At 36.6% G+C, this 24,211-nt stretch overlaps 1 protein-coding gene across 1 annotated transcript; it reads right to left on the bottom strand.

Annotated features, from left to right (window-relative positions):
* Positions 1 to 9,374: 9,374 nt before the first annotated feature.
* Positions 9,375 to 23,840, bottom strand: LOC131160656 (protein DETOXIFICATION 27-like). The gene is made up of 8 exons (XM_058116508.1): positions 23,284 to 23,840; positions 22,633 to 23,174; positions 22,195 to 22,281; positions 21,519 to 21,575; positions 10,948 to 11,186; positions 10,406 to 10,524; positions 9,889 to 9,978; positions 9,375 to 9,611 (listed from the first exon to the last, which is right to left on the bottom strand). The coding sequence occupies exons 1-8, from the start codon at positions 23,569 to 23,571 to the stop codon at positions 9,549 to 9,551; spliced, it is 1,485 nt and encodes a 494-aa protein (XP_057972491.1). The 5' UTR covers positions 23,572 to 23,840; the 3' UTR covers positions 9,375 to 9,548.
* Between the last annotated feature and the right edge of the window lie 371 nt (positions 23,841 to 24,211).

Raw genomic sequence — 24,211 nt, 5'->3', positions numbered from 1 at the left:
ATCCATATACATTTTGTACTATCGGGATGAACTGTGTATAAAGACTTGTGAGCCTCCTCTAAGATGGTCTTCCTGATGTTAGCATCAGCAGGAACACACAATCTGGAACGAAACCGTAAAGCTCTATTATCTGTAATGCAGAACTCCTCTCCTTGACCAGTCAGTACTCTAACCATCACCTTTTCTAATTCTGGATCTTCCTTTTGAGCAGCTTTAATCATTTCCTGCAGAGTAGGCTGCACCACTAAACTAGTGATACATGCCTGAGGGTCATTCTCGACTAATTCTATGCCGAGTCTCTCTAGATCCATTATAATTGGATATCAAATCTCCATAACGGTCAATGCTGATCCTACAGACTTCCGGCTCAGTGCATTAGTTACCACGTTTGCTTTCTCTGGGTGGTAATTGATAGTGCAATCAAAATCTTTATTTAGCTCCAACCACCTTCTTTGTCTCATATTCAGTTCCTTCTAGGTGAAAAAGGTACTTTAAGCTCTTATGGTCGGAGAAAATTTCACACCGTTCACCATACAGGTAATGCTTCCAAATTTTCAATGCATGTACTACTGCAGCCAATTCAAGATCATGGGTAGGGTAGTTCTTCTCATATTCTTTCAGCTGCCTAGAAGCATACGCTATCACCCTACCATGTTGCATCAATACACAGCCAAGTCCCTTCAAGGATGCATCACTGTAGATAACATAACTCTTACCCCCTGACGAGATGATTAGTACTGGTGCTGTGACTAGCCTCTGCTTCAATTCTTGAAAACTCTGCTCACAGTTGTCGTTCCATTCAAATCTGACATTCTTCCTAGTCAATCGTGTCAAAGGCCCTGATAACACTGAGAATCCATCGACAAAACGACGGTAATAACCAACTAGCCCCAAGAAACTCTGAATCTCCCGAATGTTCCTCGGTCTAACCCAATTCAACACCACATCAATCTTACTAGGATCCACAGAAATTCCGTCCCCTGAAATGACATGCCCCAAGAACACAACTTTCTCGAGCCAAAAGTCACATTTATTGAACTTGGCATACAACTTCTTTTCCTTGAGCGTTTGTAAAACTTGCCTCAGATGCATCTCATGCTCCTCGTAGCTTCTTGAATAGACAATACATCATCAATAAAAACAACAACAAACTGGTCTAAATATGGATGGAAGATCCTATTCATCAAATCTATGAATATTGCAGGAGCATTCGTCAGACCAAATGGCATAACAAGAAACCCGTAATGCCCATATCTGGTTCTAAAGGTCATCTTCGATATGTCTTCTGCCCTTACCTTTACTTGATGATAGCCCGATCTAAGGTCAATCTTAGAATACACCTGTGTACCCTAGAGTTGATCAAATAAAACATCTATATGGGGTAGAGGATACTTGTTCTTGATTCATTTTATTAATTTTCCTGTAATCTTTACACATCCTTATGGACCCATCTTTCTTTTTCACAAATAATACTGGAGCTCCCCACGGAGATACACTAAGTTGTATAAAACCCTTATCAAGCAAATCTTGCAACTGATTCTTTAATTCTACCAACTCTACTGGCACCATTTGGAAGGTGCTTTAAAGATCGGCGTTGTACCTGGAAGTAGATCAATAGGAAAATCTACTTCACAATCAGGTGGCAAACCTGGTAATTCATCTGGAAATACATTTGTAAATTCTTTCACTACTGGCGTACTAGTGAGCTTCAATTCATTCCCTAATCTTTCGTTCACAAAGACCAAAAATCCTTGACAACCACTCAAGAGCAATCTCCTCGCCTGAACAGTTAAAACCATCTGAGGTAGAGATTGCACTCGTGAATCTATAAATCTGAATTCTGGTCTTCCTGGGGGTCTAAATATCACTTCCCTCGAACGACAATCTAGATTGGCAAAGTTAGCTGTTAGCCAATCCACGTCGAATATGAAATCAAACCCATGCATGTCCAGCACTATCAAATTAGCAGATAAAATTCTCCTTTGATTATCAACTAAACAGCCACAGAGCACCATACTACACCTTAATGTTGACCTGATCGGCGTAGTCACTAACAATTCAACATCTAATAACTGTATTTCTTCCCCACATAATTTAATACACCCCACAGACACAAAAGAGTGTGTGGCCACTGAGTCTAATAATGCAATAACTTTAAACAAAAGCATATTAACCATACCTATCACCACGTCGCTTGTTGTCTCAGCATCACCCGACGTCAAAGAAAAAACCCTGGCTAAAGTCATATTCCTCTGCTAGCCTCCACGTGGCACCTGATAGCCTTCTCGAGCAGGTCTTAGAGCAGGAGCAACACCAACCTGATCTTGACAATCTCTCATCACATGCCTTGGCTCTCCACGTCGATAGCAAATACCTCGCCCGGCACAACACTCCCCCGGGCGTCTCTTCCCACAAGTCGGGCAAGTTGGGAGTGGCTGCATACCCTGGAAACCACGATTCCCTGTCTCCTACCTCCGGTCTTTGTAGTAGCCACCTCTCTTCCATGAACCACGACTAGACCTTAGGTGGGAACTAGGTGGCGTGGATCTCTTCCTCTGTCTCTACTCCTCAGCTTACCACTCTCCAATTTCTACTATAGTGGCCCTATCTACCAACTCGGCAAAATCCCGCAACTTCAGTATCGACACCTTCTTATATATTTCTCTTCTCAAACCTCTTTCAAACTGTCGTACCTTTTTTGCCTCATCTAGAATAATGTATGGGGTAAAGCGAGATAGTTAAATGAACCTCGCCGCAAACTGCTACACTGTCTGCTGTCCCTGCTTTAGATTCAAGAATTCCTCAATCTTAGGTTCCCTAGACAAGGCTGAAAAATACTTGTCAAAAAATATCTCCTTAAATTGCTCCCATGTCATCTCTATAGGTACTGTCCTGTACTACTCTAGAAGTTTCACTATCGTCCACCATCTCTCGATCTCTCCAGTTAATTTATATGTAGCGAACATCACCCTATGCTCCTCAGTGCACTGCAGCACTGCAACACTTTCTCAATCTCCTGCAACCAATTTTCAGCGACTGCAGGATCAGTTCCTTCTGAGAAAGCCGGAGGATCCATCTTAATGAACTTCTCAATCGAACTGCTGTGGCCTGCTGATGGACCACCCTGCTCCCTAAAGCTCTTGGCAATTTCAGTCATAACTTGTTGTACCACACTACGCAGTACTGTATCTAAATCACCACCTATAATGCCTGAGGACTCAACACCCTTATTACCACTAGCATGGGTGCTACTACCTCCAGGATCCATCCTGAAAAACAATAAACTTAACTTCGAACCCTATCACCATAACATATCATTCAACTAATATAATATATCCTTAACTTATTCATCACTTCTGATCTTAACTCAACGTTCAATCATGTAACCTAGATACCTAACCCGATGATAGTTTACCATGACTTTCCTGAAATCGTCACCCCAGGAAAATCACACAAACCATCACGGAAGTCCTGCATTTAGACTACAAAACTAGACCTCAAATTCCTTATACTCTGGTATTATTACTGATGCATTCTAGAGTTTACAGAACCTAACATCCTAGGCTCTGATACCAAATTGTAATGACTTGCTTAACTTTCTACATAATTAATCACATATAATATAGTCAACAAGAACTCATGGGTAACAGGTACACACCTGTCATACACAGCGGAAACCTAAGTAGCAGTAAATATAAAATACATTCACCAAACCATATAGTACATAATATCATAGTTAACTACAATCCATAATAATACTGTGTTTATATACAATCTCCAAAACATCTAAAAATATAGCTAGGATCCCACAACAAAAATCTCCTGATCCTAACTCAAAACTTACCCTCCTAGTGGGGTAGCACAACTAACTCAACGGCGGCTTCGTTCAGCTGGTTTTTATGGGTTTCCTGAAAATTATTCAGGCTGGGGCGAGAAATCTCTCAGTAAGGGAAAATAAACTAAATACATCTATGTGACAACATGAATATTTAATGCTATAGTAGATATACAGTACATTTCACATACTAGAAAACATTGATCATAACATAGCTGAGTAAACATATAATTTCATAATTCTAGTAAATCGTACTATTCATGAATTTTCTGATATAATTAATAATACTAAAATTTACCTAGAATGTATAGTTAGTTGATGTCATATATAAGCCCTCATGACGAGTTGTGCAACTCAAAGGCGGGACCCGACAATGGCTGGACGATCATTGCCGAGTCAAAAATGTCTGTAAGTACGATGGGCCCGCCACACCCTGGTCCAGACTACCAGGTGGACGTCTACAACTCTATACTAAAAGTCACATCAACTATCCATCTCCCACCCCCTCTACTTGTAGGGGCGGTTAGCACAAGTCTGAACTGTAATAATCTGATCTGTATAACTATGGTACCGTGCTCCTAAAACAAAACTGAACTATCATCTAGATTCTGATAACTTATAATACATGATAATATATTGTTTAACGTAAATAGATTAATAGCATTTCCTGTAAGAACATAAATAAATGCGGCCTTGCGCCGATTACTTTCATATCTGCAGCATTGCGCCTAAATCATACATAAATACGGCCTTACACCGAAATCATACATAATACACGGCCTTGTGCCGGCTATCAATCACGGTTTTGCGCCAAACATTTCATACATATTGATCTGAATAAATATGTTATTTATCATGTATTATAAAATCATAATGTACTGCATTATTTTGTAATTTCTGAAAATCACTTAAAAGATACTTTATTTGTAAAATTTCCTTAACATAATACAATTTGTGTAAAATAATATTTATGCCACACAATGCATAATAAAACCATACATTCTATCCTGAAACCATATTTTCTGACATTTTATACTAAAAACATACATTCTAGTGTAAGAGCAATATTTTCCCAAATATAAATTTTTTCAATAATATTCAAACATAATACATGCTTTTTGAACATAAATTTGCTAATAAATAATAATAATAATTTTCATGAAAAAATTACTGTTTTAGTTTATTCCCTTACCTGACAACTGAAAAGCCCCTATAAAATTTAGTTCTACACTCACAGGGTTCCCCATTCAACACCCTGAAAACAACATCTTTCAGAACTAAACTTCAATATTTCTCCGTGTATAACATTTCCTATAACTATGAAAAAGCCAAATTCCGAATAAAAAGTCTTACCTTGAATTAGGGATGAAATCCAAAGTAGACCCATCGACGATCCACTCTAGCAAATTTGTAGAAAATTTTTCCAAAAGTGTCGTGGTGGCTTCAGATCGTCGAATCGGTGAGAACCCAACCTAAAATCTTAGAGAGGAGGGAGGAGGGACGAACTGAGAGGAGAGAGAGAGAGAGAGGGATATGCGCATGAAATTCTGCTGAAAATGAAGTTTTGGCTTATTTATCACTGACCTTCGTCGACGAGGTCAAGAAAGAAATTCGTCGACGAATGCTTACTCCTCATCGACGAAATTCAGAATTGCGAAATATCCTCTCGGTATCTTTTCGTCGATGAGAAACGTCCTCGTCGACGAGCCCCTCATGTGTACTCGTTGACGAACTTCCTGTGTTCGTCAATGAGATCCTGTTTAAAGATTCCAATTAAAATTTCTTTTTCTTCTTCTTCCATTATTTAAATACCATAATTTCTCTGGGTCACTACAAAGGCTCTGTTTGAAATTCAAGAAATATTAAGAAAATAAAAATAGTAAGAAATCCACATTTTCATGTTTGGTTATCAATGAAAGGAAAAAAAATAGAAAATATATCAAATCTATAATAAAAAAAAAAATTGACTTTACACATAATTAATATTTTCTTTTTCTTAATTTTTAGTCATATTAAAATAAATTATTATTTTTTATAATATTTAATAGTTATTTTTTATTTTCCTTTTCTTTATTTTTTCAAAACAAAATCCTTGATCTAAATGGATCCTAATAGTTTGTTTGGATCAAGAATTTTACTTGGTAAAAGGAAAGAAAAGGAAAATAAGAAAGAAACTCATTTTCCATTATATTTCTTCCTTATTTTTTTTATATTAAATTCTACTAAAAATAAAAATTTATTTTATATGACTAAAAATGAAGAAAAATTAAATATTAAAGTTGTATAAAATAAAAATATTTTTTTCCTCTTACTTTTCTCGATAATCAAACATGAAAATGAGGATTCTTGATATTTTTCTTTCATTTTCCTAATATTTTCCAAGTTCCAAACAAAGCTTAAGGGTTAGTTTGGATCAGGAATTTTGTTTGGGAAAAGAAAAGTAAAGGAAAATAGGTATGGAACTCATTTTCTCTTATGTTTTTCTTGTCTATTAAATACTATTAAAAATGAAAGTTAATTTTAGTAGGACTAAAAATTAGGAAAAACATAATATTAATGTGTTAAATCAAAATTTTATTCACAGATCTAGTATTTTATTTTATTTTTAAAATTTTTTCCACTTTCCTTGATAACCAAACATGAAATTGAGGATTACTTGATATTTTTCTTTCATTTCCTAATATTTTCTTATTTCCAAACCGACCATAAGAATTGAAAGTTAAGGTGTAGTCCCAAAAGGGGGGTGAACTGGGTTATTAAAATTTTCTTCATAAATTATTAATCAATTCAAAACCTTTTTGTTAATTTATCAATCACACAATAATGCTTAGGTGTTTAACCAATCCACAAACCACACTCAATCTCAACACAAGCAAATAACAAACAAATAATCCAAACAAACACTATAAATAAGCTACGCGCAACACTTTTTGTTGATCCCAAACACTCAAAGCATAATTTGGTTATAGCCCTATATATATTTGATTCAAGCCCTGTTAAGAATGAAATTTGTTTGCTTTCTTTCAACTAAGATTTCTGCAAATGATCAATGTACTCCCTTTAAGGTTTCCGCAAAGATCAACGTACTTTCTTAAGTCAAAAATCTTCTAAATCTCGGTTTTAGCTTCCTGCACTTTGAATACACACCATACAATTTATATATGCAGAAAATAAAGAGAAAGGTTAAGAGTCCTGATATCTTTTACGAGGTTCTGCTTATCCCCAGCCTACGTCCTTGCCTTAAGCCAATGCCACGTAAGGTTTCCACTATATCATTCATTTTCGGGCGAAACAGTTACAAGCCTCCTTAAGGGTAGAGCCCCTCTCCAAACGATACCCCACACTTGGTCCAATGATCCAAACAACCTTGAATCGTCAAAAACTACAAGAAGAATATCAAATATGTGTATACAAAGAATGCTCTCAGATAGAGCTGGTTAGTACAAGATGAAATCACTAATATACTTCAATCAAAATATCAAAAGAATGAAGACTGAAGCTCAAGAATTATATCACCGGTATTCTTCTTTTGATAAGAGTCAAGAACTCAGCACTTTTTCTTAGAAAAGAAATCAGTAACTCAGAATAATCTCAGTTGATTAACATCAATTCAATAGGCAAGAAAGCTTTGAGAGTAAGAGAGTTTTGAAAGATGTTTTTCAATTCTTGGTTAAATTTTGATTTCATAAATCATGTATTTATAGGCTTAGTAAGAGTCAAATTTGTGCTACCCAAGATTACTTGAAGTATCCCCCAAGTTTTTAAAAAGTTTGGGGCACAAGTAATTTAAATTTGAAATCAAAACATTTAAAAAATATGACCGTTATCGAGGTTCGGTCGCTTGAACTATAGGTTCAGTTGCGTAAGCCTTCAACCCACTATTTTATTTTTTCTATTGAAAATAGGGTCAGGCGCCTAAGGTCCAACTTCAGTCGCCTGAGGCTATACTACCTCTCCAGAATTCATTCAAATAAATCTTCAGGTGTCTGTACTTAATCTTCAGTCGCGTGAGGAAATTCTTCAAGCACCTGAGCTTTTACTTCAGTTGCCTAGACAGACAAAAAACCTATTTTTCTGTCCAGTTTTCAAAACTCTTGACTTTCTTAATTTTTTTACATTTAAAATATATTTTCTGGGGTTTTTTTAAGTAAGGTCTCTAAGTCCATTTTATCCCCTAATGAGCTTCATCTCATCCAAAATGATATTTAGAGTAAAAGTACTTACATGAAGCTTCCTAAAACTTAAAAACTCTTTTGATCTTTGAAGTCTTCATGAATCTCCTTTCTTTTTCCTTGAATTTGATCATACTTTGAGTTGTATTTGCTTTAATTATCTTGAGTCTCCTTGAGCTTCCACATGATTACTTTGTAAATATAGTATGACTTTAAGCACTTGGTGATCTTTGGTCATTCTTTCTTGATCTTTTTGAACTTGTCATTTTAGAGTTCCTGAAATCTCATCACTTGAACACAAATTAGTTAAATCATCCTTTATTTGTTACCATTAAAACAAGATATGAAAACCTTGCTAGGCCAACAAGAGCATATATAAAATTACAAGAAAATTTAGAAATCCATCTAAACTATTTACTTTTTCAAAAAGGGGGCAAAATGACATTTAGACCGCAAAAGATCATTTCTATATTTTTGAAAGTTACTTCTTGTTAATCCTTTCATCAAGATATATATACATTTCGTGTACATTTTGAATTATTAGAGTTGATCAATGATTTTATTTTATGAAAAAAAAAAAAAGTGTTTTCTATTATATTTTCTCCCTATATTAAATATTATTAAAAAAATTTAATATGGGTAAAAGTTAAGAAAAATCAAATGTTGATGATGTACCAAATCAAAACTTTATTAATTTATTATTATTATTATTACTAGAAATAGTTTGGAACCACTTATAGGAAAGTACTTTTTAAAAAAAATACTTATCTGGAAAAGTACTTATTTAAAAAATATGAGATTACTTATTATGAGTACTTTTTAAAATAATTACATTTTCAAAGAAATATTTTTTTAGAAGATGCTTATTTTCTTAAAAAAAAAAAAAAAAGTTTAGAAAAGTATTTTTGAAACAAGTACTCATTCAAGTGTAAACTGAGCACTACTTATTAAAAAAATAATTATAAAGAGTAAATTTTTAAAAAAAAAAAATACTTATATTTTAACAATTGCAAAGGAAGACTTAATTTCCTTGATAATCATTCATGAAAAAGTGAATAATTGTGAATTTTTCTTTTCTTTGTCTAGTGTTCTCCAAGTTTCAAAGGAACCATTAAGGTTTACGATTTCTATGTTAGAGGTTTTGAGTTTGAACTTTGAGAGGGTGAGAGATAGCTAGACTTACTTTTCATTGTATGATCGACCAAGGTCAAGCCTCCAAAAATTGAGAAAAATTATTTCTTTTTTTTTTTTTTTAAAAGGTGGGGCAGCCAAGTGCATGAAGCTTTCGTGCATGCAGGGCTAAGGCCGAACCTCCAACATAAACTGAAAAAAAAAAAAAAAAAAAAAAGAAGAAGAAGAAAAACTACTTTTTCCTTTTTAAAAAAACTCTATTTTGCCTATGGGCAAAAAGAACCTTGTCCTTGAACAAGCAAAAATCAAGATTATCCTTTCCTCTTGTGGGAGAAGAATGGAAAATTAAAATAGGTAAATACATACATATATGCATGTTCTCATATATTGTATTTCGCCAATCAGTTGGCTCAATGATCTCCATGAGTAGCACTGCCTGCCCACTTCTTTACATGCATGGTTGCCTTGTGTGCCTGCATTTCCATTTTGCGTACCAAGATCAGAACAAGGTTCATACCAACAAATGCACAAGTAATGCACATCAATTGGCCACAAATTAATTAAGAACTCAAACTCCTCTAGCAATATTCAACATCCCGAAAAATATACCTCAATAACGTAATTCTGGCTAGACACGAGAAAAATTCCCAAACCCACATAAATTTTACACTTCTTTGTCCATCCAGGGTATCGCTTCTAATATATATTTTGGGATTTTAATCTTTCCAAAGACTAGTTTTATGTGCATACCTCTTTGTCCCAATCACACCGGAGGGTAATGATGGTCAATATCAAGGTCTGAACTGCAGCTCCCCCGAAGATCATTCCGGCCCATATGCCCTGTTCATTAGCATAGAAGTGTTATAATAATAATAATAATAATAATAATAATAATAATACAATTTTGTGCATTTTAAAATGAATTTAATAGGTCTTCGCTTCGAATTTTTATATTGAAAGTGTCAAATTATTATTTAGGTTCAATAAAGCCTCAAAAGACCCATTTATATATATATATATATATATATATATATATATATATATTCTTCATCTATTTATTTTCAAGAAGGCCTAGAACAAAATAATAACCTAACAAGCATTGGGGGGGAGAGCCAACCCCACCCTTGTCCAAAAGAAGTTGCCCTTTTCACTTTATTGTCTCTTGAATATATGCAAGGGAAGCAAAAACATAAAAAAAATAGAAAGCAAAACCAAGCACAAAACACAAAGAAAACAAAAACAAAAAGAGAACATATTACATATGTACCTTGACACCTTGGTGGAAAACCCATCCACCCAAAAGCCCAATAGGGACCCCAACCAGATAGTAGCAAGCCAAGTTTATGTAAGCCACTTGTGCTTGCCAACCAGACCCCACTGCCACCCCTGTTGAAATTAAATCAAACTTATTAATTGATTGATTGATTGATTAATTAATATACAAAAAATTAACCCATAAAAATAGGCATCCTAAATCTTTGATTCGCGTCCCAAATAGACACAGAGATGAATCATAGAAACCCAGAAAAATAATTAGGTCCTTCTAGAGAATCAGTGTGGTCCTACGATCTTGCCTGTTCCTTCGATGAAATCACTCCAAACAATAATCGCACTGAATTACATATGGGTCGTATCAGGTGAGACTCAATCGAAGGATCACGCTAGTCCTCTAAGAAGACCTAATCTTTTTTCAAGGAACCCTTGGCTTGCGACAGTTTGAAACATAGACTGGGATACAAATACAAAAAGCCAATTAATTTTTCCCTAAAACTAAACATATTTAGTAGTGGTTTTTTTTTTTTAGCATACCAGAGAGAACAGGTTGAACACTGTTGAGGAGGATGGTGAAGGCAAGGAGAACAGAGAGGTGGTTAACAGCTTCAAGGACTGGCTGACTGGTGGAGAAGATGAAGCCAACTTTGTCATGGAATATCCCTACCAGTAAGCAGAGGAAAATCCCTATTGCCAATGATGTCATCACTGCCACTATTGCTGCAAACTTTGCTCCTTTTCCATTTCCTGCTCCCAGCTCATTTGCCACTCTCACTCTGCATTTATATATACATACACGCACATAAAATAATAATAATTTTCCTTCAAGAAAATGCTTAGAGTCCCCGGCCCGTGACAATCACGAGCCATGTGGCTGGTTGAGAGACGAGGACGGGCTTGTGCCACATGAAACATTCTTCCTCTCTCTATGTACATTACGTGAACTCGTGATTATCGTGATGAATAATGTTACTCTCTCTATGTATATCAAGCCTACCAGTGAACACTCTTGCCACCGCTAATAAGTGATTGTTTTATCACGAAAAATAGAAAAAGAAAATGAAAAGAACATACCCATTAACGTAATTTGACAATAAAATTGTGTCCACAGAGTTGTTGCGAAAATATTTACAATATCATGAATGGGATTTGCTCTAGGACTTCAACTACTTAATTCATACTATAGACCTTTCATGTGAAAATTTCATAACACCTTCTTATAAGAAAAAGAGATGACAAAGCTCCTTGGACTTCTCGAACGCACCCTACTTAGCCTTTTATCCCTAGAGAAAGTTTCATGCTTGCACACTTCAACCATGCTACGCGACAAATAGATGAATCACAACTTAACATTATATCAAAGTTATATCGTGTGAACAGCTATGCTAGGAGTTGTTGGACTATGTATTCGGAACGTAGTTGGTCAATTTACGACTAAATTCTTTTGTGAAAGTTTTACATTTGCAGACTTCAACCGTGCTACCCAACAAATAAATGAATCAAGACTAAACATTATATTAAAGTTGTATTCGTGTAAACACCTATGCCAAGAGTTGTTTGGCTATGTGTCCCAAACGAAGTCAATCAATTTACGACTAAATTCTTTCGTGAAAGATTTACGCTTACAGACTTCAACCGTGCTACCCAACAAATATATGAATCACAACTAATCATTATAATAAAGTTGTACCCAACAACTATATGAATCATAACTAATCATTAAATTAAAGTTGTATTCATGTAAAACCCTATGCCAAGAGTTGTTAGGCTACGTGTCCAAACGTAATCTATCAATTTATGACTAAATTTTTTAGACTTCGTAACTAAACATTATATGTAGTGACCCGAAAAATAATAGTATTTAAATAATAAGAGAGAGAGAAATAGAAACAGAAACAGAAGGAGGCCGTAGACTTCGTCGATGAACACAGGATTTCGTCGACGAGAAAATACCGAGAAACGGTTTGGACTACTCTGAATTTCGTCAATGAATATAGGGTCTCCTCGACGAATTTAATGAAGGACTCATCGAGGAGGTGACGTGTCTCGTCGATGAATCTGACCCTATAAATAGCTAAAAATCGAATTTTTATTCACTTTTGATGCGCCTCTCTCTCTCTCTCTCCTCTCTCTCTCTCTCTCTCTCTCTTACATCTCTCTCTCCCTTCTCTCTTCCTTTCTAGCCCCGCCATTCGCCGGGTTGAAGATTTTAGGCTACTACGACGCTCCCGGCAAAGTTCTCTGCAAGTCTGCTGGAGCAGATCGTCGGTGGGATTGAGTCAAAATTCATCCCAAATTCAGGGTAAGGCCTTTTAGCCCAATTTTGGCCTTCTGATAGTTATAGGAAATGATGTAGGCTAAGAAATACTAATATTTAGTTCTAGCGAATATTATTTTCAGGGTGTTGTGTAGGAGGCCCTGCGGATGTTAGGCTAGTAAACTGTTGGGGCTTTCCAGTAGTCAGGTAAGGGAAATATGCTATGTTAGGTATTTTTAAAATATTATACAGTTTAGTAAATGATAAAAATTATGTATTAAGTATCGTGTGGCTGGTGAATATGAATATAGTACAGAGATATGTTTTATGATATTTCAGTATTTTGATTTTATGATATTTTAGTACTATGATTTTATGGATTTTAGTACCATGATTATACGAATTCTAGTACCATGATTATACGAAATCTCAGTATTATGATTATGTAGTTTCAGTGTTATGATTATACAATTCTCAGCAGTACGATGTATAATTTACAGTACAATTTATACAACATCATGGTTATTTCAGTTATTTCATCATCATGGTAATTCAGATAGTTATATATAGAAATATATTATATAGTATCAGATCCTGTTGGACTTGCAGTTACAGAGCACGGTACCGTTACTATAGATATTATGTTATTTTATGAGTGCAACCACCTATTTAGATAATACGTGGTAAGGTCAATCACCTAGGCCCTTAAAGAGGTTAGGCTCCCCATCCAGATATGGGTTGAGGTGGGCAGATTGACCGATGGAGTATAGTGCTTTATTTCTGGTTGGTCAGTCAGGGTAAATCTCGCCTACAGGCTACACAACCTTGTCATGAGGGGGTAATTCATGACACACAGATAGTCACAGGGAACGTTTTCAGTTATTATTACGTATGTATAGATTTGCAGAAATATGGAACATACTTACTTATACTAGAAGTATTTTGAATAATAAACTCCAATACTGTCATGTTAAGCGATAGGGATGGGCGTGGTGGATTTTATCACTTATACTTTATTTGTATATTCCGTTGTGTATGTTTACTTGGAAATAGATTTTCATGTTATAGTAGCTCAATTGTCACACACTAATAATAGTATATTTCTTGTTACTAAGCGTCGGCTCATCCCAATGTTGAAACATTTTTCAGGTTATCCAGGTAGGTGAGCAGACCAGGCTCGCAGATAGAGGGGCTTCTGTACTATCCTGCCAGTGGAGAGTGAGTACATTTTGGGAGTATTTTTGTATACCCTAGCTAGTTAAGGGTATTTTGGGAAACAGACATATGTATATATTTTGTAAAACATGTAGTACTCTAGTATTGTGTGATGTTGGTTTGGTATGGTGTATTTATTTTCATATGGTTATATTTATGTGATTTATGCTTCTCGCTACTTAGGGTATTGATTGGGTTTACTCCCAGTATGGTATCAGAGCATGTAGAATGTTATAGTATAAAAATAAATAAATAAATATATACCCAATTAATTAAGCAGGTCGTTACATTATATCAAAGTTGTATTCATGTAAACACCTACGCCAAGATGTAACACGAGGAGATATTTTGTAATTGATGTGCTACCAAATAAAATGAAAGGTCCTGACGCGCAGCGATTTTAATCTTCCGATCACCAAAATAAATCACACAAAGAACATTCACAAAAAAATGGAGACGAGATATTTTACGTGGTTCGGCAAGGTTGCCTACGTCCATGAAGTGTGCACTTGGAGAAAATTAAATCCACTATGAAATGATGACTATACAAGATCTGATCAGTCTCTCCCTGATCCCAGATCGCTTGTACGCCCCTTCACCTTCAACCCATTGAAGAAAAGTTCTTCCTAGAGAGAACCCCCCCTCTAGCTCTATTTGCACAAAATGACAAGCAATTCCTATATTTTCTCATGACTTACAAATGTATATATGACACCACACAACCATTGGATTTAGAGATGATCCAACGAATGTGATAAAAGTCATAATAAATAAATAAAAAGAAACGTATTTTTTAACAGGTCTCATTCACATGAATAAGCTGAGTATTCAAAGTCTTCATTTTTAATTGACATCATTTAGTTTTCCTCTAATTTATGTTTGCAGATAATTGACATCATCTTACAGGTAATTTGTTTATGTTTGTTTTTGTTTGGTTTTGATTCCATATAGACACATTTAAATAGTTTTAGTTGGATTATGGTATTAGTTTTTTTATTATTGGTTTTGATGTTTAGGATGATTTTTATAGTTTATTTATAAATCTCATATGTCGTGCTTATAACCACAGTATTCCTTCGCCATAAGTAAGAGCTATTAATAAAATTCAAATTTCGTTAAAAAAAAAAAATACACCTACGCCAAGAGTTGTTGTCTATGCATCCTAAACATAGTCAGTCAATTTACAACTAAATTCTTTGATTATAAGTGTCAAAAGAAAAAAAAAAGAACAATGTAAATTTCACATCCACTCAAAATATTTGTGAGCTTGCCACTAACTAGCTTGTTAAGGTGTGGCTCGTATTGGTGTCGGCAGTCATACCACCCAAACGCAATCGTTGACGCAGGAGACGGACGGCCACCAAACAACTGTCTACCATGTTGTCTTTTGCAGCTACCTTGTTTGACTATCCCCCTCCCATATGTGTGTGTGTGTGTGTGTGTATATATATATATATGTGTGTGTGTGTGTGTGTGTGTGTGTGTAATTGTGTGTGGCAAGTGTGGTGAGTTGCCTGGTTGTGTGTTTGTGAGGGCTAAGAGTTGTGTGTGTTGTAAGAGACGTGGTTGTGTTGTGTGAGGCAGTGAATCTTTGTAGAGAGAGAGAGTGGAGTTGGGGGTAGTAGTATCCTCCTCCTCCTTGTATTATTCTCCCTGTTATAGTAAATTGTGAGTGCTTTCGTGGACGTAGGTCACAATGGACCGAACCACGTAAATCTGGTCTTGTATTTTTGGTTGCGTAATTTTTCTTGTGCAATTGTTGCTCGTAGATCACTTCCTAAAAATGGTATTATAGCAAGGTTGGAGCAAAATCGTCGGATTTGAGCAAAATTCTCATATTTGAGCCTCTACTCAGCAGCTTGAAACTCGGTTTTAAGATCACCAAAAAATTCCTCTCATTGAGACGAAGCCAACAGCGGTAATCGAAGCTCAAACAAAGCTCAGAAGAGGCCACACGTGCTCACACGAGCCATCGGCAGAAATACTGCGTTGCCACGCGCCCTCACGCGCTCTCACGCACCGGCAATTGATCAGGAAAGAGCGTCACGCACTACCACGTGCCAGCGCACGTTCAGAGCATGTTCGGAGGTTGAAGGTGTGGACGTCAGTAGCCACATAAGTGCTGAGTTAGTCCCCGTATGAGCAAGTGTCAAAGTTGAGTCTACTGTACAGTTAGAAGCCATGTCAGCACGGGCCCCATGCACGTCAGCAGTCGTACAGTGCCACATCATCAGGTGGGACCCACGGTGGGCCCACAGGACACGTTAGGTGTGCCCCGGTGCCACGTCAATAGGTGGACCCCACTAGAGGTTGGCCATAGGACACGTCAGTGGGTGGGCCCCACAGCGCCACATCAGTAGACGGTGTCAGTGGCCGTTAATGTCGTTAGGAATATTCCATTAAAGGAGGGAATATTCCGTTAAAGTTAATGGAAAGTTGACTTTTTGACTAATTTGACCGAAAGTTTGACCGGACTTTTCGGAACCATTTCGAGCCAGTTTTTCGAACAGCTTAAACCATTTCTAAGGTTTTCGGCCGTTCCGGAGCCATTGGAAGTTTTCATTTTGTGAGATTACGAGCAGAATTGTAGGTGTTGGAACTTCAAGGTTTGAGGTTGAGAAGTTTGATGGGCAGAACAACTTCTGTTTGTGGTAGAACATGGTGAAGGATATTTTGGTTAATCAAGGCTTGATCAAGACATTGATCGAGAAGAAGCCAGATTTCATCAAGGCTTGATCAAGCCGTTGATCAAGAAGAAGTCAGATGATTTCAAAGATGATGATTGAACCGAAGTGGAGATGAAGACGGTCAGCACAATCTGATTGTGTCTGAAAAATGAAGTTAAATATTCAGTGTTAGACGAAACCTCACCAATAGAGCTCTAGAAGAAATTGGAGTAAAGGTATATGTTGAAGTCCCTTACCAATAAGTTGTTTTTGAAGATTAAACTTTATCAACTTCGAATGAATGAGGGAAATAGTATTTTTTATCACATAAATGATTACAACAAGATTTTGACCCACTTATCGACTCTCGACGTAAAAATTGATGAAAAGGATAAGGCACTTCTACTTTTGTCGTCTCTACTAGCTTCATTTAATGGTCTAGTAACTGCATTGCTCATGGGGAAGGATACCTTGAAGTTAGATGATGTCATGGCATCACTTCAAAATTTTGAGACGTTAAGAAAGCTGATTGTGACGTCTCGTGAACAAGCTTTGGTGGCTAATAGTGAGAGATAAGGAAGAAGCAAAGATCAAAAACTCAGAGGTAAACAATGGCGTTCAAAATCAAGAGGACGAGATACGAGTGAGGTCGTATGTTACTGGTGTGATAAAAAAGGGCACTTCAAGAGAGACTGTGAAGATCGAAAACGATATGAAGAAGAAAAGAAGACACGAAATTGTGTCAATGTATCAGAGCATGCCACATGACAAGGTAATGATGAGGTCCTCGTAATAGCGAACATCTTACATCGACAAATCATTCGAAGAAATGTGCAGTGTCAATACTGCAAGAAGTACGACCGTATGAAGAGGGAGTGCCGAAAATTGATGAGAAAGAACATGAATGCTTACTGTAGTCCAAACGATGATGGATGTGCTTTGGACTCTGGGAATTCAGTTCATGTTTGTTTTAAGAAAATTTTTTCATTCGTTCAAAGAAGTTCGCGGTACGGAATCACTCGATGATGGGTTTTCATGCGATGTCAGAGGGATTGGATCTGTGAAGCTGAAGATGCCTGTTGGAGTGGTTCGTATTTTGGATGACGTAAACTTCGTTCCAAGGATGCGAAGAAATTTGATCTCCCTTAGTCGGTTGGATTCTAAGCGTTGTCAAATCTTCGTCGCAGGTGGAGCTATGGAGGTGACTAGACGTGACTCGATGATATTTATTGGGAAGAAGTCTCATGGGCTGTATCAATTGATGGGAACCATAGTGGTTAGGGGTTTGACATCAAATGATGATAGCGGCACGTTGTCAGAAATGAACAGACGAGTTTAGTTTGCCGATGAAGAAGGCAATACTCTTTGCATGTTTCAGACGTTTGAACCAAGCTATGATGATTTGCCTTGATCGAGTTCGTATCAAGGTGGAGTTGTGGACTTAGGAGTTGATACTCGCCAAGGTGGAGATTGTTAGGGTGTGGCTCGTATTGGTGTCGACAGCCACACCACCTAGTCGCAATCGTTGACGCTGGAGATGGGCGGCTACCAAACTGCTGCCTACCATGTTGACTTTGCAGCTGGCTTGTTTGACTATCCCCCTCCCATATGTGTGTGTGTGTGTGTGTGTGTAATTGTTTGTGGTAAATGTGGTGAGTTGTGTGGCTGTGTATGTGTGTGCAGCAGAGAGCTATGTGTGAGGGCTGAGAGTTGTGTGTGTTGTAAGAGGCGTGACTGTGTTGTGTGCAGTAGTGAATCTTTGTAGAGAGAGAGAAGGAGTGGAGTTAAGGGCAGTAGTCTCCTCCTCCTTCTCCTTGTATTATTCTTCCTGTTATAGTAGATTGTGATTGCATCATGTCTACATCAAGAAAAATATTTGTTTTTCCTAAGGATGTCACTAGAGCTCGCTTTATCATTTTTAATCGATTAGTATTACTAATAATTAAAAACAAAATTATGCTTAGAGCACAAGTTTTAATTCTTTGATTTGAATCTACGTGAGTTTAAACAAAATTTAATATAATTTTATGTTTTATTTTATTCAAATTCATACAAATTAAAGTAAACAAAACCTTTTTTCAAATACAAAATTAGTAAGTATATCTCATTTTATTTTGACTAATTAACCTGTTTTTAACGATATTTCCCTCCACGTTAATACAAGACCTTAAGATATTTCTAAAATGAAAAATTTTATCGTAACTTGATCAACTACTTGTAATATGTTTAACCCAACAATCCTATTTTCTAGTATTAACTTAAATATAATCAAATCTATGATGTATTAATTGTAACGACCCGAATAATAATGAGATTTATATAATAAAGAGGAAGGGAAATGGAGACAGTAACAGAAAAGAGGGAGTCGACTTCGTCAACGAACGTTTTGCGTTCGTGGACGACATTGCATTTTGGAAGGAATAACCGAGAGGAAATCATCAGGACTTCGTCGACGAATACAGGGGATTCATCGACGAGGGTTTAAGAGAATTCTTCGACAAAGACTGAATTTCGTCGACGAAGAAATACCGAGAGAGTTTTGTGCCGACTGAATTTCGTCGACGAGAATTGAATTGCGTCGAAGAAATTATTGAGGGATTCGTCAACGAATAACGTGACTCGTCGACGAACCCAGTTCTATAAATATAGAAAAATCTGGATTTTACTTCACAAGTAAGCTAACTCTCTCCTCTCTCTCCCCTTCAGTTTTCTCTTTCTCTCTCTCTCTCTTTTCGTTTTTGGGCCGGATTTACGTCGATTCGGCGATCTAAAGCCGCCACGACGCTTATAGGAAAGTTCTCTACAAATCTACCGGAGCGGATCGTCAGAGGGGTTAAAGTGGAAACCATCCCAAATCTAGGGTAAGGCTTTCTACTCAATATTTGGATTTTTGGCAATTGTAGAAAGTGTTATACGTTTTGAAATATTGAACTTTAGTTCTGGGAAATGTTGTTTCCAAGGTGTTGAGTTAGGAGCCCTGCGGGTGCAGGACAGATTTTCTTAGGGGCTTTTCAGGAATCAGGTAAGGGGATAAACTAAGCTAGTACTTTTTGAGGAAATGTATGTGTATATATAGCATTTGATTTCTAAAAAGTAAACATGTTTATATATAATTTATATTTGGGAAAACACTGTCAAAATGATGATATGTTGAATATGTGAAAAACTTGTTAGTGTGGCATGAGTATAAATGTTATGAAATACTGTTTTCTGAAAATGTGATTATGATACAGATTTTTATAATGGAAAACCGGCGTATAGGCCGTGCTATGTGTATGATCTGCCAACATACGGGCTGTGCTATGATTTGTCGGCGTACGGGCCGAGTTATGGAAATAATTTGCCAGCGTACGGGCTGTGTTATGATTTGCCGGTGTACGAGCTGATAATTTTCATGACATACGTATATATATGCAAAATGATAAGATTGATTTGGTAATTAATGATATGAAATATTCATGTATCACAGTTTCAGTATATGTTATATGGTATCAGAATCTGATTGGCTTGGTCTATACTAGCACTTGCACGGTACCGTTGTTATGTGTCCATGGTCTTTGTGATCATGATATTTGTGTTAATGCCACTGTACGGAGTGGTGTGAGATTTGATAGTTGATGTGATTTTTAAAAAGCATGTGAGCGCCCCTGGTGTACGGATTAGGTCTGGCAGACCCATCAGACTTACACTTTTGACTTGGGAATGGACGGCCAACCATTGTGAGGTCTTGCCTTCGGGCTACACAACCCAGTTATGTGGGGGTAATACATGACAACAGTCAGTTAACCTACCAGGCATATTTTTGTATTACTATTATATGAGATGAGATATGTTTATGAAAATACAGTATGTTCTGCCATGTTTTAATGATATATATATATATATATATATATATATATATATATATATACGTTTTCCAGATTGACATTACAGTTACTGATTATGGTCTATATGGTATATGTATAACACGGAATACTCATGTTGTCACACACTAGTATTAGTTTATTTCCCTTACTGAGAAGTGTCTCACCCCTAAATTTTATAAACTTTTCAAGAGCCCCTGATAGGAGAGCGGGTAAAGCCCCACTGGTCTAGTATGGTAGATCTGCCCTTCCAGAAAGGTGAGTATTTTGATAGGGTCAGAGGTATTTTGTGGAAATGGCCCTAAGACATATTTTTTTGGGTTAAGTGTTGTGTATATATGGATATAGTGATTGTAGTAACTCTGGTATATTAATGTAAGATATAATGATATGTATATGATTGTGTATTTTCTGCTGCTTAGGTTTCTGCTATATGTTCTGATGTATTCTTGGTACACACGAGTTCAGGTGGATTATGATTTGCCGAGATTTATGCTGTTGATTTAAAAAAAAAAATGTGAAAATTAAGCAGGTCATCACATTAATCGATTTGATTTCTAATGAAATTAAACTTGAGGCGTTAAAACTTACCTCAAAACTCGTATTTTATCTTCTTCCTTTTTTTATTTAAATCACGGTCAAAATCGAGATTCAAACATTATGAATTAATTATGAAAAAAAAATTAAAAATTAAATTTAGAAAAGAAAGGTATACTGATTATGACCCTCCATCACAAAGATTTTATGGTGATTCACTTGAGAGGAAAAAAAAAAAAAAATCTACCTCAAGGAAAGAAGCAGGACGACCACACAAAGAAGGATTGGTTTCCAGTGGTAGAACTTCGTATACAATATTTTAAAACGTTCCAGTGGTGGAACTGGGCCTCTCTGCCCTTCTAGACAAACTTGGTATTGTAGAGTATCCATCATGCATTCACTTTATCTCCAATAACGCTACTGAGAAGACGGAGACACAGACACAGCAATGACTGGTTGCCGGAATGATTTTTGGACTCATCCTTTGATCTTATGTCAGTGTCAATAATTAAGAATGCATGAATGCAAAACTTTATGCACAAGATGCATCTGTGACAAATCTAATCTTACCCTGTTGCAGCAAAAAATGCAAATGGAATCATTATCTCCCAGCTGTTGATGGTCATGCTGCAAATCAATAGGCAAGAAATGTTGAATGTGAACTTTGGAAGTTTCAAACTCTGATGTGTTTGAAAATTAGGCATTGGGGCAAAGAAAAAAAAAAAAAATTGATGATCTTCCTCCTTTTATAGTTTGATAGAGAGGTAAATTTTTCTACTTTTAAGAATTTTTCTTGAAATTTTCTAAAATTTGTTTTGAAAAATACAAATATTCTCTTACGTTAAGAAAAATAAGTCATTTTTGCTGCCCAATGATAGTTTAATTAGTAAACTTTAGGCTCTCCTAATTAAATAAGCAGGATTCGAGTCTTGAGATTACGGTTTTTTGTTTGAGATAATAAATTAATATTTAAGTGGAGTAAGGTAGAGGAGTAGACCTGTTAGTCCAAGTATCCAAAGGGTCCTGGACACCATCATTTCAGGAAAAAAAAAAAAAAAAGTATTTTGAAGGAAGGTTTGTATCTATTTTGGTAAATTTTAGAAGAAATTTGTGATATTTTTAAAACCTTAGAGAAAGCTAATGAGGTTCTTGAAACCTTAAAAGTGGTTCGTATCCTTTTTGTTGAATTTTAGGAAAGATTAGTATCTTTTGCCCATTATAAACGGAGAACAAATAAATTTCATACCATATGGACAGAGCATCCAAAGCAATCTTTGCATTTTCCAAGTTTCCAGTCATCAAGATTAGTACTTTATAGTACCAATTCTCCAAGCTACACGAGAGAAAAAAAATAAAATAAAATTAGCTACATCATGTATATATATCATTTCTAATATGATTTTAACATATATAAAAATTTATATTTTTTAATTTAATTAAAATACATAGAGGTGGAAAATTATATTAGATTTAGGACTAGGTTGGATGAGGTGTTTATTAGAGAAGGAAAAGAAAATAAATTCTTCATTATAATTTTTTCCTAGGTCAAATACCATTAAAAATTAATTTTAATATGATTAAAAATTAAGAAAATAATGTTAAGAATATGTAAAATTAAATTAAATTTATCACTTAATTTGGCAATACTCTCCATCCAAAGTGAGAGAGAGCGAGAAAGGTGTACCAGATCATGAGGCCAGAAGAAGCAGAGAGCTTAATGAAATCCCAGAGACCAGAGAAAGCTTCAATGGAGAACCCAGTCCAGGAAAGAGGGCACCCACCAGAAACACTGTAACCGAACATCCCAATCACCAAAACCCACCAAGAAAAATTCAATATCACCGTAATTCCCACCACGCCCAGCTTGAACCCATACACAAACACCCAGCACAACACCAAATGCACCCCGAGTGCCGCCAGAGACACCCAAGCGATCACCGCGTTCTTCAGCTGACTCTGCAGAAATCTCTGCAATGGAAATTGGAAAGCCATGCTGAAGTGAAGAGGAATCATCCAGAGAGTCACCACCCCAGAGAGCTCGGCAATGTCCTCCGGCTGCCCCAAGAGTTTCAGCACCGGCGAGGCAAATAGGTACAGCGGCAAAAGCAGAACACAGCACCCAAGCAGGACAATCCACGATCGCTGCAGGTACACTCCCAGCATGTAGTACTCCTTTGCTCCGAAAGCTTGGCCACATAGCGTCTCCAACGCGCTCGCCATCCCCAGCTATTGATGAACAGCAAAAACAGAGCATGTCAATTGTGTGTGCGCGCGCAGAGAAAGAGAGCACAGTGGGGGAAAACGGGGAATGGAAGTGGATAGTGGGGGAAGGTACCAAGAGGCCGATGTCGAAGCCGACGACGAGGTTGTTGCTAATGGAGAAGGCGGCAAGTTCGAGGTCGCCGAGGTGGCCGGCAAAGGACTGGGTGATGACGATAATGGAGTAGGAGGCGAGGCGGCTGAAGATTGCTGGACCAACTATGTGCCAGAGCTTCTTCGATTCATTCCACACTCTCTGTTTCAGATCTTCGTGTTCATCTCCGTCATCTTCAATCCCCTTCAAGTATTCATTCAGCAAGGGGGCATCTGAAAATTCTTGATTTCCACCTGCTCTGCTCGGCATGTTTCAGAGAGGCTCAGAGTGAGTTCAGATTAAGCAGAGCTAGCTAAAGCGCTACATGTACTAAAACTTGGTGGGTGGCCATCGGTGTTGAGTGTTTGATTTTTCAACTTGGTTGAGAATGAAGCTGGTCCACGTTCTGGCATGCGAACATTAAAATTATTCTTTTGCTAACTGGTCCTGGATCCATGTTGTGTGGCGTTCCTTCCTTTCCCTCCGTGTGGCTACATCCATGCGGAACTCGCGGGTTTCGTCCATCGTGGTCAGAAAACAGCTATATTTCCGAGGTTTTTTCCCGTTTTATTATTAAAATAAAATAAAATAAAATATTAAATAATACTCTATTTAAGAAAAAATTTCGACCAAACTATAAGATTTGCTTCTTATCCAATTAAATCTTAGGGACGAGATTTACCAAGCATATCAACAAGTATATTTTAAGTTTTGATTGTTGGGATGTGTCCTAAGGGCTAAGAGACACATCCCCTCTACACGGGTTATATATATTACACAAGCTTTGAGGAAAGATTTGAAGACATGCCCAAGTTTCCCATTTCCTTTTCTTTTTTTTTAATTTCTTGAGAGATGTACAATTAAATTTACTATTATACCTTCAAAATATTTTTTTTGAAAGCGTAATTTA

Source organism: Malania oleifera, chromosome 7, assembly GCF_029873635.1.
Source record: "Malania oleifera isolate guangnan ecotype guangnan chromosome 7, ASM2987363v1, whole genome shotgun sequence".
Taxonomy (NCBI): Eukaryota; Viridiplantae; Streptophyta; class Magnoliopsida; order Santalales; family Ximeniaceae; genus Malania; species Malania oleifera.
This window is presented reverse-complemented; position numbering and strand designations above follow the sequence as displayed.

What these genes read in the sequence shown, in the direction of transcription:
- LOC131160656 (XM_058116508.1), bottom strand. Translation starts at nt 23,571, where the DNA reads ATGCCGAGCAGAGCAGGTGGAAATCAAGAATTTTCAGATGCCCCCTTG. An exon ending in TGTTCAACCTGTTCTCTCTG is followed by an intron (nt 10,525 to 10,947) that starts GTATGCTAAAAA and finishes TAATTTCAACAG; the next exon opens with GGGTGGCAGTGGGGTCTGGT. An exon ending in TTTTCCACCAAGGTGTCAAG is followed by an intron (nt 9,979 to 10,405) that starts GTACATATGTAA and finishes GCTAATGAACAG; the next exon opens with GGCATATGGGCCGGAATGAT.